This window comes from Anser anser (genome assembly GCF_964211835.1).
Source record: "Anser anser genome assembly, chromosome: 14".
Classification (NCBI taxonomy): domain Eukaryota; kingdom Metazoa; phylum Chordata; class Aves; order Anseriformes; family Anatidae; genus Anser; species Anser anser.
Window position 1 is genome coordinate 9,242,759 of NC_139735.1, and position 16,514 is coordinate 9,259,272.

Sequence of the window (16,514 nt, forward strand, 5' to 3'; positions counted from 1 at the left end):
GCACGAGCCGTCTGCTCCTCTCTGCACCTGCTTCCCCCGCCCTCGCTGCCAGCCACGCTGCTTTAGGCACAGAATCCTATCAGTGGCAGGCTCGCCAGCGTCTTGTCCCTGTTCAGGAGTGGAGAAGCTTTTCCCTGCACCTATTCTGCTACTCTTTCCACTGTATCAGTGCCACTTCTGTTGATGTCAGGAGGTTTTTAACAGCACCAGCGCTGCTGCTGCGCTGAAGATTGACAGCTGCATCAGGCTGCATTCGGGGCTCTGGGAGGAAGGGATGTGCAAATCCTCATTTCCCCAGGCTCACCTGGGAACTGACAAGATGGGAGCACGTAGATGGAGGACGATCGGAATAGAGTATGTCCCAAAGCTCAAGACGATTTGATGTGCTCAGTAACTGCCAAGACTCACTTCCAGAGACCAGCAGATCCGTGCATGGGCAGCAGCAGCAGCAGGAGGCAATGAAGCCGGTGGCTCCGTGAAGTGCCCCTCGCACAAGTGAGCCCTTCAGCTGGAGGCACGAAGGAAGAGGGAGCTGGCACAACACTTCCATGGCTCTGCTCATTCACTTGGAATTAACACCAGCCACTGAACTGGAAACCTGGGACCTGAACCTCCCCCCAACCTGGTACGGAAGCTAAAGCAACAGCAGGCTCTTCCTTTTTATTTACTCAGACCACAGGAAAATGGAAATTCATGATCAGATTTTCATACTGTCCAGGTATGTGGTTGTCTGGGCATCCAGCCAGGGCAGCCATGTATATACGTAAGTGAAGCAACTGCAGCTCGTCTTGCCCAGCCACCTAATTTGAAAACCTGTCCTTAAACATCAGCCAGCCTGAGCTGCCCTCCTTATAGATCCCCCTGAAAGACTTTGGTGCATGATTAGAAGAGGGAAGAAGAGAAACAAAACCAGCAAGGATCCATCCTTTTGTAATTTTAAAACTGCAAACACTGGCAGCTACAGCAATCAGCGGTACTGAAACCATCAGGAGTAAATCCAATTAATAAGTCTGAAGACAGATCAGGAACCCCTGACCCGGTGCAGCAAAGGAAAAGTGAAGCTGTCTTTCCTAAACAGATCAGGACAAGGCTTAGAGGGCAGCACTTGGATTTCCTTTCGCACAGGACTGTTGCTCTGCTCTGAGGAAGCCAGCATCCAGCCAGAAGGACGTGGTGCTGCAGTGGTAGGGGACAGGTTCTGGACCGACATCGGAGTTGGCATTTGCTTCAGAGAACAGCTCTCCCACCTTTTTTTCCCCATGCATTACTTTACCTGGAGGTTTTATGCTAGTAAAAGGTGCCAAGATAACAGCCCCAGAAGCAGAGTCCTGTTGTACCTGCAGAGATGTGCCAAGCTACTGTCTGACCTCTGCTGAGCTAAACATCTCCCCCGCCTGCTCATCCCAAGTCCCCCCGAGCAGTCCATCAGCCGGGGTCTTTCGGGGGGATGTTTGTCTCGGTACGCTCGCTGGGAGCTGGAGGGAGGTGCCCTACGAGCCAAAGCCCAGCAGGCATCGGGACTCTCCCCCACGTTATGTTTTCCTCCAAGCTCAAGTGCGCGGCTCGGGGCACGGGGAGCCCGCAGCTCCGTGAAGAGCCCTGGCCCAAACAACACATGCGTTGAAGAGTGTTATGGCTAATAAAGCCTGGTCTCTACAGGGAAAATACTAGAATAACTGGCAATAGAAAACCCAAATTACTGTGATTTTGTCCCAGAACCACTGCTATGCTTAGAGCCATTACTGCAGACCAAGATCCCTTTTATTCCAGGCTAGTTTTCTTTTTGGGGGGGGATTGTTCTGAACAAGGCAGAATAGCAGCACAGCAATTCCAAAATAACTACCCTTACAAACATCCCCGAGGAGACCAGTCTGGAAGCAGAGTGGAAAGGCCAGCCTTGAAGTCCGTCCTGCTGAAAGCCAACACCAAAGGAAAGAATAAATTCCCTTGCACTGCCAAAAATTTCAAAGCCTCTTCCTGATCACAGTCAGGATTCCCCAGGATCAATGGATATACCCACAATCCAGGCACACGGGGGACCCGACTACCACAGGGCCAAAGCCATTCCTGCTAAAAGGCATACTAAAAATTCTGCTCTGTTTTGTAGTGCAGTTAAGACCTTTATCGGGATGGGAGAGGAACTGTGATACTGCATGATCTGCACGAGCTGCTCCCCCTTTGCATTGGTAGCTGGTTTGTGCCTGCAGAGAGAACTCCCCACCAAAATCCAGCACCGAGCAGTAACAGCTGCTACTCTGACTCGTGTTAGCTAGACAGGACCCATGTCACATCCTCAAAGATTTAGTATAACAAGGACCTAGTATTTTAAAGCTACATCAACTCTGCATTAAGATTACATGGAGAAACTTCTTCCTGCTAGAGGAGTGCAGAAGTTACAGCTCTTGCACTAGCTCTGACTTGCTCAAATTGCTTAAACATTACAGATTTAGATCGCATTTAATAACCCAGTATGCAACTAAAAATTATATATTCACAACCTGAAAAGTTAATCTCATTACAAGCCACTACTTTGATATTACCTGACATTGTGCTAACAGATTTTACATTTCAAGCAGCAGCTAAAGCATAACTTATTGAATACATTGATAGCCAACTGGTGTATTTGTTCACTTAAGCTCTACAAAGGTTGGCTACAGAAAACTGACACAGAAGAGCGCAAAGAGGATTTAATACGGGCATTCCGATTGCACTTCTATGCTTCACTCTTCACACGAAGGAGAAAAATCTGAGCTCCCAGATCAATAGCTATCATTTTGCAATTTTGGAGGAGCAAGAGGGAAACTTTTTTTGCAATCCCTTCCTGCTGAACAAGCCATTTTTGCACATACAAATGTCAGGCTCATTGCACAGTGCAGGCTGTTCTCGCAGTGGTACAGAACATTCTCATTTCTTAAGAGGCCTGAAGGATGCTCACCCGCATGGCTCTAGAGCCTGCCATTTTCTCTCTCTGGCAAATTCTCTGCAGGTCCTCACTAAACTCAAAATAGATGTACCTTGCAAACATTGTGTGAAACAGCCAGGTCTCGATCCTTGTGTAATGCTCAGCTTATAGACCTTCCCCGGGACTAATACTGTGATCAGTTATGAAGCCGACCAGTGAAGATTTCTCTGTGCAGGAGGTTCTGGAAATTATTAGAGTCTCCAGTTACACTCTCCTGGCCAGCTCTGAGATGGACCAAGGCAGAGAGGACAAACCTCCCGACCTGCCACACCACACACCAAATATCCCGGGAGGAAAAGGATTCCAGCACTTGGCTGCAAGTACCAGGAGAGGGAGGCCAGCACAAAAAGCAAATATACGGAGTGTTTGGCAGACCTGGACTGTTCTCGCCAGGCTCCTCTCCCACGACGCCGTTGCAGTACATAGCGTGCAGCTCGATCTCTGCAGCTGGAAAGCCTTTGTCACACAGCGGGCACAACACGCGGTCAGCAGCTGTGGGACTGCCCTCAGCCAGAGCCCTGCCAGCATTTTCATCTTCACTGGCCTAAGGAAGAAGAGGAGAAACAGACAGTTAGTCGTGTTATTTCTTTTTTTGGTAGCTGCAGTGCTCTGCGCTGTCTGGTAGCTGCTCGCCCTCCTAGAGACTTGCTTTTTCTTGGTAAGTTTTATTCTCCCTTCATCACATACAGGTCAGAAATAACACCACTGCCTGAGTAAACTGTGCAGCACTAATGTCTAATTCTTCTTCCAAAGGCAACATGTCCTGCTGAATCATGGTGAAACCTCCCTGCACAGCCGTGCACACCGTTTAAGGCAAACACTACCTATACTAACAGAAAAATGGCAAAGCTTCCATTAATCAGGAAAGCTCAGAAGCGAAACTGATGGGAAATTCATGGGGCAAAGCGAGAGTTCAACACCTGACTTGTGCTCATCACTTTCTGGACACGATCCACACTAGAGGCTGCGCTGTCTGGGAACACAGCTTTCCCCGGGACGAGGGAAGGCTGCGGCACGGCGAGATCGCTGGGAAGCTCCTCCTCAGCAGGGGACGTGGCTGGAGCAGCATCAGAGGTGACACAGACCCACGAGAGGCAACGCAGCCAAAAATCCATGTCACACGGCATTACTAACAGCGGCTGTTTGCCAGGGCAAAATGTCACAGCCCGTGTTTGTTCCCTGGGTGCCATTAACACTTCCCCACACTCTCTTTGTGCGTTGGTTACCCAGCTGCAAAGGTGCTCCACTACAAACCCCAGAGACACAGGCTGCTCCCTACGCCGCTCCTGTTTCCTGGATGCAGCAGGCTGCTCCCATCTCACTCACAGTTAGGTCTCTGCCTAGTCAGGCTTGCTACAAAATCTCTCCATATTTAAAAAAGAAACCTTCCCCCCACCCCTCCATTAAAAATTATTTAAATATTAACCACGTAGAAGAAACCTATAGGGAAATAACATAGGAGGGCTTTCTGTTCTTAGGGCTAAGCAGTGACACGTGCAGTAAAACTGCTGTCTGCATCCCTCCAACGGTGTAAGCTCAGGGAAGCAGTAACTGGGGCCGGCCAAGATGCTCGGTGCTGCTGGAGCACGTTGTCATATTTCTTGGTTTAACGCTTGCTTTGCCAAACGAGGGCCTGATGCTGAGCATCCATCCTCATTTTTATGTTCCAAAGGGAAGGAGAGCGCTTGGTTGACTCAGAGGGAGCTCTGCAAGAAATTGCACGACTGCATCTTAAACTGAGAAACCAAGTCAGAAAATTCATTTTTCCCAGTCACCGCCTGACAGGCGATGGTACCGACCCCCAAAAACACTGCACTCATTTCCAGGGAGACTCTGCACTAGATTTCTACGGAGGAGTTGCCACAAGAGTTCCTCCAGCCAAACACAAGCTGTTGGAGCACATCGCTCGCAGCATTAGCACTCATACCCTGCTCTCACTTCTCAGTGTCACTACATCTCGCGAAGTCCTCACCGTGGGGCGTTACAAAGAGGAGTCATAAAAAACAAGATGTGTCAAATATGAATGATCAGATCAAACCCGCATTATCCTAGTCAGACAACACAGCAAAAAAATGATGGGAAAAGCAGCAGGCACCGTGCCTTCGAGCTGCCATTTTTAAATCAGTCTTAGGAGATCACCGGTTCCACACGCCCTGCCCGCCTACATTCAGTGGTAAATTACTAATTTTAAATGGAAATGCAACATGCTGTAACAAAAGATACCACAGCCCTGAAACGGCGTGCACAAAACCTTGCAGTAGCAGTCCGAAAAACCTCGACTGCAGAGCCAGTCACCCCCGTCAGAGGCAGGGACCGTCGCCTCCCCTCTCTAGCAGGGAAAGCTGCCTACGAGACGCAGCACTCGCAGGCAGCAGCCAGCCAAGAGCGATGCTAGAGGCTGAGCTCAAGAACAAGACTCCCGTGTCCCGGCTCAGCATCTGCGAGGACGGAGTCGGTCCCAGCGGTCTCTGCCTGCTTCGTGCTAACTGCTGATCCACGGGCAGCTGCTTCTGCCGCCTGCCTGGGAGGCTGCGGGCTGGGGCTGGTACCTGCTGCCACGGATAACGATGTGGAACAGCCCCTAGGAAGCCCCAGCACCTCGTTCTGCCAAACGGGCCGTCAGCGTGCCTTCGGGCTGAGACACGGGGCTCTGCACAGGACCACTACCTCTGCCTGCCGCAGCCTCTAATTGACTGAGCAGCGCTTTGAGGGACCTGCGGACTGGAGGGAGCACGAGAGCAGAACTGGGTTTATTAAGAGGCCCGTGACAATGAGGCTTCGGAGCTGCAGACGCGCTGCACAAGCTGCAGGCTGCCCGAGTGAGCTTTCCACAAATGAATCCTCTTGTCGAGAGCCGCACGGTTCTGTATTCATGTACCCTGCCAGAGGAGCACTTGGCAACCCCTTTGATATCGCTCTCTAAATTAATAGACAAAGGGAGTTTTATCAGAAGCAGGAACTGAAGTCAGATGTCGCTACAGTGACAGCTGCGAGGCAATTGCTGCACAGGTGTGACAACACAGGGAAAGCAGCCACACGGCAGCGCACATCTGTATCGGGAGCCGAGAGGATGGCCCCGCCACTGGCTCACTACTGCTGGTAACTATTACTGCATACAAATCAAGGTTCCTGGGCCCAGCTCCCTCTCCTTGGGCTGCAAGCCACCACCAGCCCTCAACACCTCGTTGCTATCTTTATCCTAACCCAGTCCCCTTGGGTGAATCTCTCCTCAGCCTCTTGGAGATGGTCTGTGGCCAACAAACACTGGTGTTCGGAGGACTGTAAGAGATAAAACTGTGTCCTAACACGAGTAACTGAGATCCCCCTGCACCACTGAGCACCAGAGCCCTGCGCTTCTGACCCTGGGCAAGCACCGGGCTGCTGTCCCCACTGATGATGTCCTCCAGCACAGCAGTGCACGGGATACAGAAGAACGAGCTGCAACCGATAACAGATCTCCAGCTACAGGACTGAAAGGCTCCAGATGCAGCTGGCCAAAAGGGATTGGAACTACAAAGCAGCAGAGAAAAGTGAATGGAGAAGTGTTCGTGAGGATCCCAGCGGCCCACGCTCCCGGCTACCCAGGGGGAAATGCTAGCACAGCCCAGCTGAACCAAAGATCTAGAGAGCAGCACTGGAAACAGGACACTTCCCCAGCTTTGGGCTCTTTTACCTGCATAGGTGCATCCTTGCTGGCCAAGCAGAGCTCTTCTCGCTCTGGCTCAGCAGATTCCAGTGGACTCGGCTGGGTCTCTGCGGAAAAACAACTCCACGTCAGTGCAGCTTTGCAGCCCCCAAACTTTTTCCTCTCTTGTTGATGCGACTTAACCCATTTTTTAGCAACGTTTTCACAGTTTTAAAACATTTTTTAGACTTGTCACAAATGTTATCAGACAACGTGCAACAACACAGCTGGATGAGGGGTTAAGAGTCACAGCACAATGGTGTGAGGACAGAGCCACTGCAGCTTTGCAGCTTCATGGGGAGTGAGACTAGACTCAGGGCAAGTGCGTGGGACACTGCTGGGACAGAGACAATGCAAGAACAGAGCTCTCCTTTGCATCTGAGGAGCACGGCAAACAGGGCTCCCATTCTGTGGTCTGTCACGCTCTCACACCATCAAACCTCCAGGCTTTCCTTCGCAACAAAACGTGCCTCCAAGCACTGCCATGGCCTCTCCCTACAGCTGCTCATCACCAGGAGCGGGCTGTTCATCGCTTCCCTCACTTAAAACCCTGAACTGGAAAATCTCAAACGCGGTAGGAGAGACCAAGGAAGAAAAACTTGTTGGTCCCAAACAGTTTTAATTAATGCAAGACAAAAAAAAATTATTTCAGCTCTCATGCTTTACATATCTTGACAGTGAAAAATGTGAAAATTTCATGATAGCCTTGCAGAGACAACACCTGGCACTTTGTTTAGAACGACCCCTCTGCACTGATGCGCTTCCTGGTCTCATCGGCAGCAAGCACCCAGCTATTTCTGGTCACAGAGCTGCAACATTGTCTTAGAGGGAATGGGTCCAAAACCAGGGAACGAAAACAAAATTACTCGGATAATTTCAGCCCTGATAAACACAGCTGGGAAGGAAAACTTGTTTTGTTCACATGACTTGAAAATTCTTTTCTTTTCTCTGTATTTTATAAGTGTGTAACATTTGTTTCAAAGCTCGGAACATTCCCAGGCGCCTCTTACCTGGGCAAACAGAGATCTCCTCTTCAGCAGAGTTCTCTGTGGCAATATCTGGGCTCCTTTTACTGCCAAGTGGGGTCAACATGGAGATGCTGTTCAAAATATAAATATAAAACTCAAATGCAGCAGGTGTGACAACACGCTCCTGCCTGTCTTGCACAGTTCAGAAGAGCAGACCACTCTGCCATTTCCAGGTGGTCATTATTTGATAGCCAGAAACGATCAGGATAACAGAGAAACATATTGGTACAAAATGCTGTCCTAAGCAGAAACTCCCCAAAGAACTAATTTTCATATACTGACCCTTTGTGTCTTTTTATCGAGGGCTTCTATCTCGTGGGAGGGGAGCAAAAATACCTGCAGGGCTCTCCTGATTCTTTCTACTCTTAGATTTGGGAGCTGTGCAGGTACCATCTTCCATCTGGGGAACGAAATCCTCAGAGAGGAAAGGCACACACTTGCTCAGTCCTGCATTACTCCCTCCTTCTTTGCACTAATTTCCTCTCTCATCGCTGCACATGGCAGGCAGAAGCAGCATGGATGCAGCACGATGCCAGGCTTCCCTGCGGCCAAGTCCTAGCGGCAGTGGCGTGGCGACTCCTCGGCGCAGTGCCGCATGCTGCCCCGCTCCTTTTAACCTTCGCGTTCCTCCGTTATTTTCCACCAAGCACAGTGTCTCTCTGAAACAGGCAGGCATTGCTGAGTAAGTCTGGCACCCATGCTGACACTCTCAGCGCTTTGCATGGCTTCCTGATTAGTCTGATCAAGTATGCAAGAACACACTTAAAAAACATGAATCCCCACACTGACAAACAGAAGATTTATTAGGCTCAACCACAGGCCTCAGAGAGGAGAGAACAGGCACTGCTGATTTATGATAAATAACAAAATTCTGATAGGAAATCACAAGTGGCTTTTCTCTCTAAATAAAGCATCTCAAAGCATTTGTTATGAATCCAGGCTGAGCATGTTTTACTCTGTGTCTAACATCAGGGCTCACTTCAAAAGAACTCACACAAAACAACTTGCTATGACATTTATAAAATGGGCTAATCAATTTGAAGTCAAACCACATTTCTTGCTACACCAACTATCTCCTGGTAACAAAGCCTATAATCATTTATTAAAACCCCAATCTACCATGCTCTGCACACAGCATAAAACAATCAAGCAGAGTGGCCTGCAGAAAGCAAAGAAGCCTTTTTCCACCGCTGCCGCTTCCACAACTGCTCCAACACCTCCCGACAGCTCCGAGCAGTGTTTTCCTATTAAGCATCGCTGAGGCCGGCAGCCCAGGGTGCCCGAGCCTCCCCCGAGGGAGGACTGCTGTGGCAAATTACCAGGAGCCAGATGGCAAACCTTAACGTGCACCGAACTGCAAAGACTGCAGCCTTTTTATTTTGTCGTGCTGCAGATGTGCCAGCTGCCACGCGAGGGGCTGCAGCAGGCAGGTGAGTCCCGGCCTCGGGGGGAGCATCCCCAGCCAACCCCAGCAGCTACGCAGGCAGGAGGAGATCTCCCTCTCAGCAGATTCAGCCCTGGCCTCTCCTGCCTTGAGCAGGAGGGAGGCAGAGCTCCGGAGCGTACACCTCGGCGCCTTTTGCTCTGACACAGCAGCAAAAGCTCATCTGTCACAGGCACATCAGCTCCTGCAGGTTCCTTTTGCTCCCCAAGGTGAGCTTTAAGCTTGTTAGAAAGGTGCAAGCAACAGCAGGTTGTTATTAACCACTCGGGCCAATGCTGTTAGACCTAAGAAAAGTTGGCAGTTTTGTTTCAAAACAGGTTTCAATTTTAAAACCCAGCCAATAAAAAAAACCATGATATTTTCCACCCTCTCTTGCAACTTGCTCCTTGAATCCTCTCCCTTTTGACCTTCTCACAGCCTTCATTGCAGAACTGCATCCCCCAGGAAGTAAAGAAAAAAAAGGGGGAAAAAAAAGACTAGGCTTAAATCTGAAGAAAATCATGTTGACTTGTCCCACACCTGTCATCTGCTGAAGTGGCTTTTCTGGAGCACTGCACTCTATCTTTGGCTGATAGGCAGTGCCGTCTGGCTTCCTCCTCCCTTCTTTCCTCTTCAGCAGCAAGGCAAGAATATAAAAATACACACAGAAATTCTGTAAACCATTCACCATGCTGCATATGTGCCTTCAAAGGCAGAGCGTGTGATCACGCTGCTGTAACTCACCTTTAGCTCACCTACCCATCTCCACAGCTTTACTGTACCGTGTCAAATTAGCTTCAGAGGGTAAGGATCAAGCCCTCTTACTTGTACAAGGATGTACTCGCACGTTTCAGAGAGCAAGAACAATAACTGATCCCTTCTCCCCAGTTGCGCCTCTCCTCCCTCCCTCGCTGCTCCAGAGCCGTGTATTTCCAGGGACAGGTCCGAGCAGCAGCTGCGCGCAGCCCTTCCAGCAGGACCTGCTGCTGGAGGCTCCACGGTTCCCAGGGCTTCAGCAAGCCCCACGCAGACCGTGCCCCAAACTGCTCCCGGTGAGAGGATGAGTCCACGTCCCCAGGGCGAGCCCACGGACCTGGTACACTGAATTCCCCCCTCCTCACCTCTGTGCAGTCTGCATGGGTTCCCCGTCTCCGCGTACATCCTCTGCAGACAGCACCTGGGAGGCCTGGAAAAGAAAGAGAACTCTGATATAGTATAAAGCAACACACACAGCTAACCAGGCCAGACAGGCTCTGCTGGGTCATCAGGTTCTGCGTGCAGCACGTTTTTTCTTTTTTTTCCTGAAACGGCTAAGTATCTGTCCTGAACTTGTCAGCTTTTTGCCTCCATTACTCCTTTCGGTAAGGAGCTCAGCAGCGCTCTGCAACAATGCCTGGCAGTACTTTTTGCTGCCTAGCTGTATTCCTGGACATCCCGTGTCCGTCTGTTCTCAACCTTGTCCTTCACGTTCACAGTCTCTGCCTGTTCCCAGCGCCTATCCCGATGGTGGCAGCGATCACAGCCCTTGCCCAGCTCCGTTTGTGCTAAGCAGAACAACCCAGGGCTCTCAGTGTCTTCAAGCACTCCAGCAGCCCTCACCCACCCCGCTTTCAGATCCATTTGCCTGAGTTTGGATGACCTGATCAACTGGTACAGCTGCTGGTTGACCACGAGAAGTACTTTTCTGAGATTCCTACAGATAAAATCTGTTGCATTTTTCTCGGCGGGGTAATCAGCTGTCCTATCAAAGGGAGGGAACAGATTAACCTGCACAATCTGCAGCTGGTAAATCCATGTGCATTTTATCCCATTTTTCATTTACCTCTGTGACTCCACTTATTCTCTCCTTTAAAATTTGTTCAAAAGCCTTGTGCGTTGCCAAGGTCAGGCTAACATGTCAGTCATTACCCGGCTCCCTTTCTTCTTCCTCAGTGTACACATTACGCTTGCCATTCTCTAATCAGATGGAATTACAGCGGTTTATTAGCAGTCCTCGCTGGCAGGCCTGTGATTTCTCATGCCATTTCTCCAAGAAATCCAAGGGGTTTTTCTCCCTCCTCCTCTCAGGGTTTGATTTCTTCCATAGGTTTCAACTTCGATCAGCCCCAGTACTAGATGGCTGCTGCGCTTCCCCAGCAAGCCCCAATGCAAGGCCTCTTGCCAGATTTCCCTAAAGTGACTCCAGCCCCAAAATATTCTGTTTCATCTACACTGTTCTTTATTTCTTCACAGCCTAACACATCATTAACATAAAATACCACACCTCCTCCTTTACTTTGTGTTGTTGTCGTCGTTGAACTGCACGTATCTGAAGAACCACAAACCCTGCTCACAAACACCGTGCCACAATCCCGTTTTTCCTCCTGTATATGTTTTAAGGTATGGCACTAATTCAGGTCACCGGATTCTAATTCTCCAGAATTGGGTCGTTTTCCTCTGAATCTTTTAAGAGGCCACGAGTCCCCTGACCTTGTTTGAAAAGCTACAAAGGAATTTATGCTCTTGGCACTGAGGTTTGTCAGGGCAGGTTCGCGGGCCAGGAGATGTCTCGAAGACGACGACCGCTCAGGTTGCCCATTGCCGTGGTGGAAGGTCGCTGCCCACTGCAGGCGAGGGGTTTCAGAGCAGGGCTACAGACCTCGATGGCACACCACGAGGCTTTTTCAAGGGCAGCTGTGAGCCCGCAGGGATGGTTTCTGGCCTCGGCACAGCCCCAGACCTCCCACTGTCCCCACCGGCAAAGCAGCCCCTGGCGGCACTGGGACCGAGCCACGCAGCACATCGGGGACAGCGCTGCCCTGTGCCTGTCCTTCGTCACCGCCGGTGGAATTGTATTTGATAGAGGGAAAAAAATGGAGGCAAGGCACAAGCAAACATCAAACATATCGATCCTGCAAGTAAATCACCTGCGCTGGCCTCAGCATGCGACTGCGCAGAGAGGCGAAAGGAGAAGGGAGCAACCTCTCGAGCCAGGAGCGATAAGGCAGATGAAAGGTATTTAGAAATCCTTTTCTCTCCTGTAAATAGAAGACTGGCAAATTTTTGCCCGGGGTTGAAATTTTCAAGCTTGCTCCTCCCCTTGGTTTTTCACCTTAAAAATATCAGGAAGACTAAATCTCCATACACTTACAGCTCCTTAGGAGAGCTCTTGTGGTCAGGATGAGTACATTACAAGTTCCCACTCAGCACCACTAAAACCACTTTCTCCCCAAGAATTAATTAAGCATTAGCATTACACGGATAATAAGAGAAAAAAACACTCATATTTTTCAATACTAATTAAAAGTTCATGCCCCTCCCAGCTGCTGTAGCTTCCCGAGGGTTTTAGCGCACACAGCCGTAGATCTGCAGCCACCCCAATCTGCCGGAGCACCAAGACTTCAATTTCCAAAGAAAAAGACAGGGAGGGGAAAAAAAAAAGAAAAACACAGTTTGCCTTAAGAACCCTTCAGATCGTTTGTAACCATCCAAAAGAAATGAAAAAGGCGCAAGTCTGCCTCTTTCCTCTGCAGGTCACCTCTAAGGCTTGTTTAAATCTGTATCCGCTAAACCCAGCCAAAGCACTGTCACGACAAGTCACTTCTCAGCACAGGCTGCTCTGCACTTTTTCTGCAACCAGAAAATGCAGACATGACGTTTTTCTTAAGTGTTCAATATTACAAGACAGAATATAAATATCACAAAACAAGTTAAGTATCTTTCTAACACCAGGGTAAATGATCAAATACACTTGAAAACAGGAACAACAGAGCCGAGGCTTCAGTCATAGAGAAGATAAAGTTATACAATGATCCGGGAGTGAAGTCATTATGAAAAATGAGGGTTGGAAAAGGCTGACACAAACCTAAAATACAGCAGTAATAAATACTTCATCTGACTAGCAATCTGTTTAAACTTAGCAGTGACAGAAAGCTGCCTTCCGCTCCAGCGAGAGAGCCCTGACAGAGACAGAGGCTGACACCTAGCGTCTACCAGACCCAACAAGCAGGCACGGACAGAAGGTGCCGAGGCACGGGAGCAAGGACAGCGAGCGCTGCTGCCGCGACAGATCACCCCAGGCAGGCAGAACACACGTGCATGCGTGCCCAGCCCGTCACAGCTGCAACCTGAGCACCACGAGGGAAAAGAGCACCCGCAGGAGCGAAGCACTCACAAAACGGGGAGGCAAAAAGGAAAGGCCGCAGTGCAAGGAAAGCAGCCACGTTTCTGTCTGCGGAGGAAAACAGAGAGCTCCTCACACGGCCACAGGTTTCTAAGCTGGTTTGCCAGAGCGTTGTCTCGGTGCCCTGACGCCCTGCCAGGCTACACCCCTCCGAGAAGGAAGTGTCAGCTGGAAGTCTTTATCTCAGTGGTGCAGTGATGGACAGCTGCCAGGCTGCATGATGCCCCCACCACTTCTGAGCCGGGAAATCAGCCTGCAGGCTTTTCCTCTCCCTTTCACGGCAAGCTGGGTGGCTGGGGGAGGCAGCCCCTAAATTTAAGAGGAACGCTTATCAGCGGCGCCTGCTTTGCAGAAGGGACTGAATCCTAAAATGGAGGGAAGAGCATGACTGCTGAACCGCTGCTCATCAGAGCTCTTACCTGGCAGTAGCTCGTGGTCGGTTCGTCATCGGAAGTGGAGTTCTTCTCTTCTTCCATGTTGTGCCCTGGACTCTCTGCCTCCCTCCTCTTCGAAGGGAGGAGCCAGGTGATGCTCTCGCACTCCTTCTGCATGTCTGGGTCTCCATCTTCAGTATCATCAGCGACCCCATTCTCTCTACTTATCTGCTCTCCCTTCCCAAGCTCGTTTAGGCTCAAGGAAGAACTGGGCACGACTGGGTTACCAAACTCCTTCTTATGCAACAGCTGCCTCTGAGCCTGCTTCAGGCTTTTCTGGTACACCTCCAGCTGGCACAAGATGACTTTGGTGTACTGGTTGGGGTCCACCCCCTTGGGGCAGAAGGGGATGCCCCAGTAATAGTGTACTGTGTCTCTCGCCTCCTCCTGCTTGTGCTTCTCCTCCGCCACATTTGGCATGCAAACCTCAGGGGAACTGTCAGGCACCTCCTTCTGCTCTGTGGAAGCACAGGCTCCGGCAGCGTGCCTGGGCTGTGAGGTGTGTTTGGGACCTGCCCCTCCACCGCTCCTCCTGGGACTGCCACCCTCCTCCACGGCCCAGCTCTTCCAGAGGGTGCCCGAGCTCCCAGCGCCGGCCTCTCCCGCAGAACGGCCAGTGCAGGGCAGGGGCTGCTCTTTTGGTTCGTGGCCTGCTGCTTTGGAAGAGCCGGAGGGGCTTGTGAACAGTCTCCGAGGTGTCAGTTGCCAGGAGCCTGAAGTCACCCTGCCAAAGACGGGACTCAGAGACATGAGGTCCTCTCCCAGGGTGCTAGGTAACACGCTACTGGAATCGCTTTTAGGTGGCGAGGAAGGCTTTTCACTTGACCTTGTCAAAGGCTGGCTCTTCCCCGGAGACACGATTATGCTGGATACTAGTGAGCTTTCAACAATTTCCTGGCTTAACCTCCTCAACACTACGAGGGGGCTCCGGGCGACATCCATCTGTCCGTTCCCATCAGCTCTGGTGCTCTGCGAGTGGGAGCTGCACTCGGAGCGAGGGGTGTCGGGGCAAAGCGCCAGGCCTCCCAGGATCTCGCCGCCTTCTTGCTCAGCGGGGTGGCTTTGGCCTTGTGCGCCCAGCGCTTCTTCAGACAGCTGTGGGGTTGCATCAGAGGACTCTGAGGGCTGACAGCTCTGAAAGACAAGAGGTTGATTCTCCGAGAGGTGCATTCCCATCAGCAGGGCATAGCAAGGACGCTCCCAACACACGGGCTGTCAACTGGACTGCAGAAACATGGGCGCTGCCCCCCCAGCAAAACCCAACACCCCAAAACGGGGGACAGCTGAGGCTGGGCTTCGTGTGCCGCTCACTAGGACTGGTACAAAACAACTACCCCGTGGCTGCTCTGCTTCCAGCTCATGCTGGAACAGCTAGACCTCCAGGAAAGCCTTCTTTTGTGCAGCGTGGAAAAGCAAGCGCAGAAAGCGATGTTGCTGAAGAACCCTAGTAATAAGCCTCTTCACAGAAGCACACTTACGTTTAGGCTCTCAGCAATGGCCTTCCTCAAGAGTTCCTCCTCTTCCTCTTCTTGACAGTTCACTTGTCTGGCTTCTTGCTCACTCATTTTCAGGGCCAGCGCAAACTGTTCCTCTTCAGTCATCTCTACAGCAGGAGAAAAGGGTAATGTCAAGTCAGAGCTGCAGGTGTATGCAAGCACCCTACATTTACCCAGCCTCTTGGGAGAGGCGCCCAAGGAGTCCCACCTCCCCGGGAACAATGCAAAGCACCTACACCTCAGCCTTCCTGAAGAGGCATCACCGACGCCAGAGCCGGCAACACTAAATGAAAAGGGTAACCCCGGTCAGGAACATCAGTCGGGGTTTCTACAGCAGTCTAAACTCTGACTCCTTGAGAACATTAACAGGACATCTTATTGCCACTCCAGAGCTACAGAATGCATGCTCAAGGACAGAGGAAAAAGATTTCCAAGCCATGCCCATGTTCTATAGGACAGACTCGGGAGCAAGGCAGGACAGAGAGCAGATCAGCTCTAACACGCTCCGTTTCGAGCCAAGCAGCACGTCTCACTGCCTTCCGACACGAAGCTACCTGCAGTACCACGGGAGACCTAACCACGAACAGAAGAGCTACACGTTGTTCACCCCGAGCTGCAGGTGGAGAGCTCCATGGAGGATAGCGTTTCTGGCTCGGCGGTATTATGCAGGATCTTTCGCATGCACACAGCCCCCTTCTGCTCACATCACTGTGCCACTGCATCACTAAGGCAGTCATGCATGGGAAACAGGTTTCCTACACTTGTAACTGTTATCCCAGCAAAAAAAATCTCCCTGAAATATTCCTCCTTCAGAGCAAGCTAGAACCCGAAACCGGCTCTTCAGAAGCCAAGCAGTTAGTTACTGGGGAAAACATGTATTTACTTCGATTCAACCCGACGCTTTCACTACGCTTAAAATACACAATGCCTGCAGAACAGAGTGCAGCTTGCACAACAACTCAACAGCACTCTCAGGAGCTGAAAAATACATCTTCACGCTCGCAACAAACTGACAGATTTCCTTCAAAGCCCGTCTCCCCCCTTCAGGCAGAATCCTGCCCGCGCCATCTCACGCGTGAGCCGAACGGCTCCGCTCCCCAACAGCCCCGGAGAGCTCCACGGACAAGGGACTCGAGCAGGAAGGCCGCCCAAGCACGAAACACGCCCCCGCTGCAGCCGCTTTCAGGCCAGAGGTTTCCCTGGACAAAGATGCATTCAGAAGTTACGGGCTCCCATTTCCCAAGCCGTCCTCTCCCCCCCAGCTGCCGCCGACCCGCGGCAGTGCAGCCTCCCTCGCAGGAGCCTGGCATGGTGCTGGTCGTGG

General features: G+C 51.1%; 1 protein-coding gene across 4 annotated transcripts in view; it reads right to left on the reverse strand.

Moving 5' to 3' along the window:
• UIMC1 (ubiquitin interaction motif containing 1) overlaps positions 1 to 16,514 on the reverse strand; it is a 37,520-nt gene that overhangs the window by 6,204 nt on the left and 14,802 nt on the right. For 3 of the 4 annotated variants that reach the window (XM_083798569.1, XM_083798568.1, XM_083798570.1), the window contains exons 4-9: positions 15,173 to 15,297; positions 13,680 to 14,828; positions 10,220 to 10,284; positions 7,658 to 7,746; positions 6,636 to 6,715; positions 3,338 to 3,506 (exon numbers count right to left, since the gene is read on the reverse strand). In XM_083798569.1, the coding sequence (XP_083654695.1) occupies positions 3,338 to 3,506; positions 6,636 to 6,715; positions 7,658 to 7,746; positions 10,220 to 10,284; positions 13,680 to 14,828; positions 15,173 to 15,297 (1,677 nt within the window). The remainder of the gene's footprint in view (positions 1 to 3,337; positions 3,507 to 6,635; positions 6,716 to 7,657; positions 7,747 to 10,219; positions 10,285 to 13,679; positions 14,829 to 15,172; positions 15,298 to 16,514) is intronic. The other variant, XM_083798571.1, reaches the window with a different exon arrangement.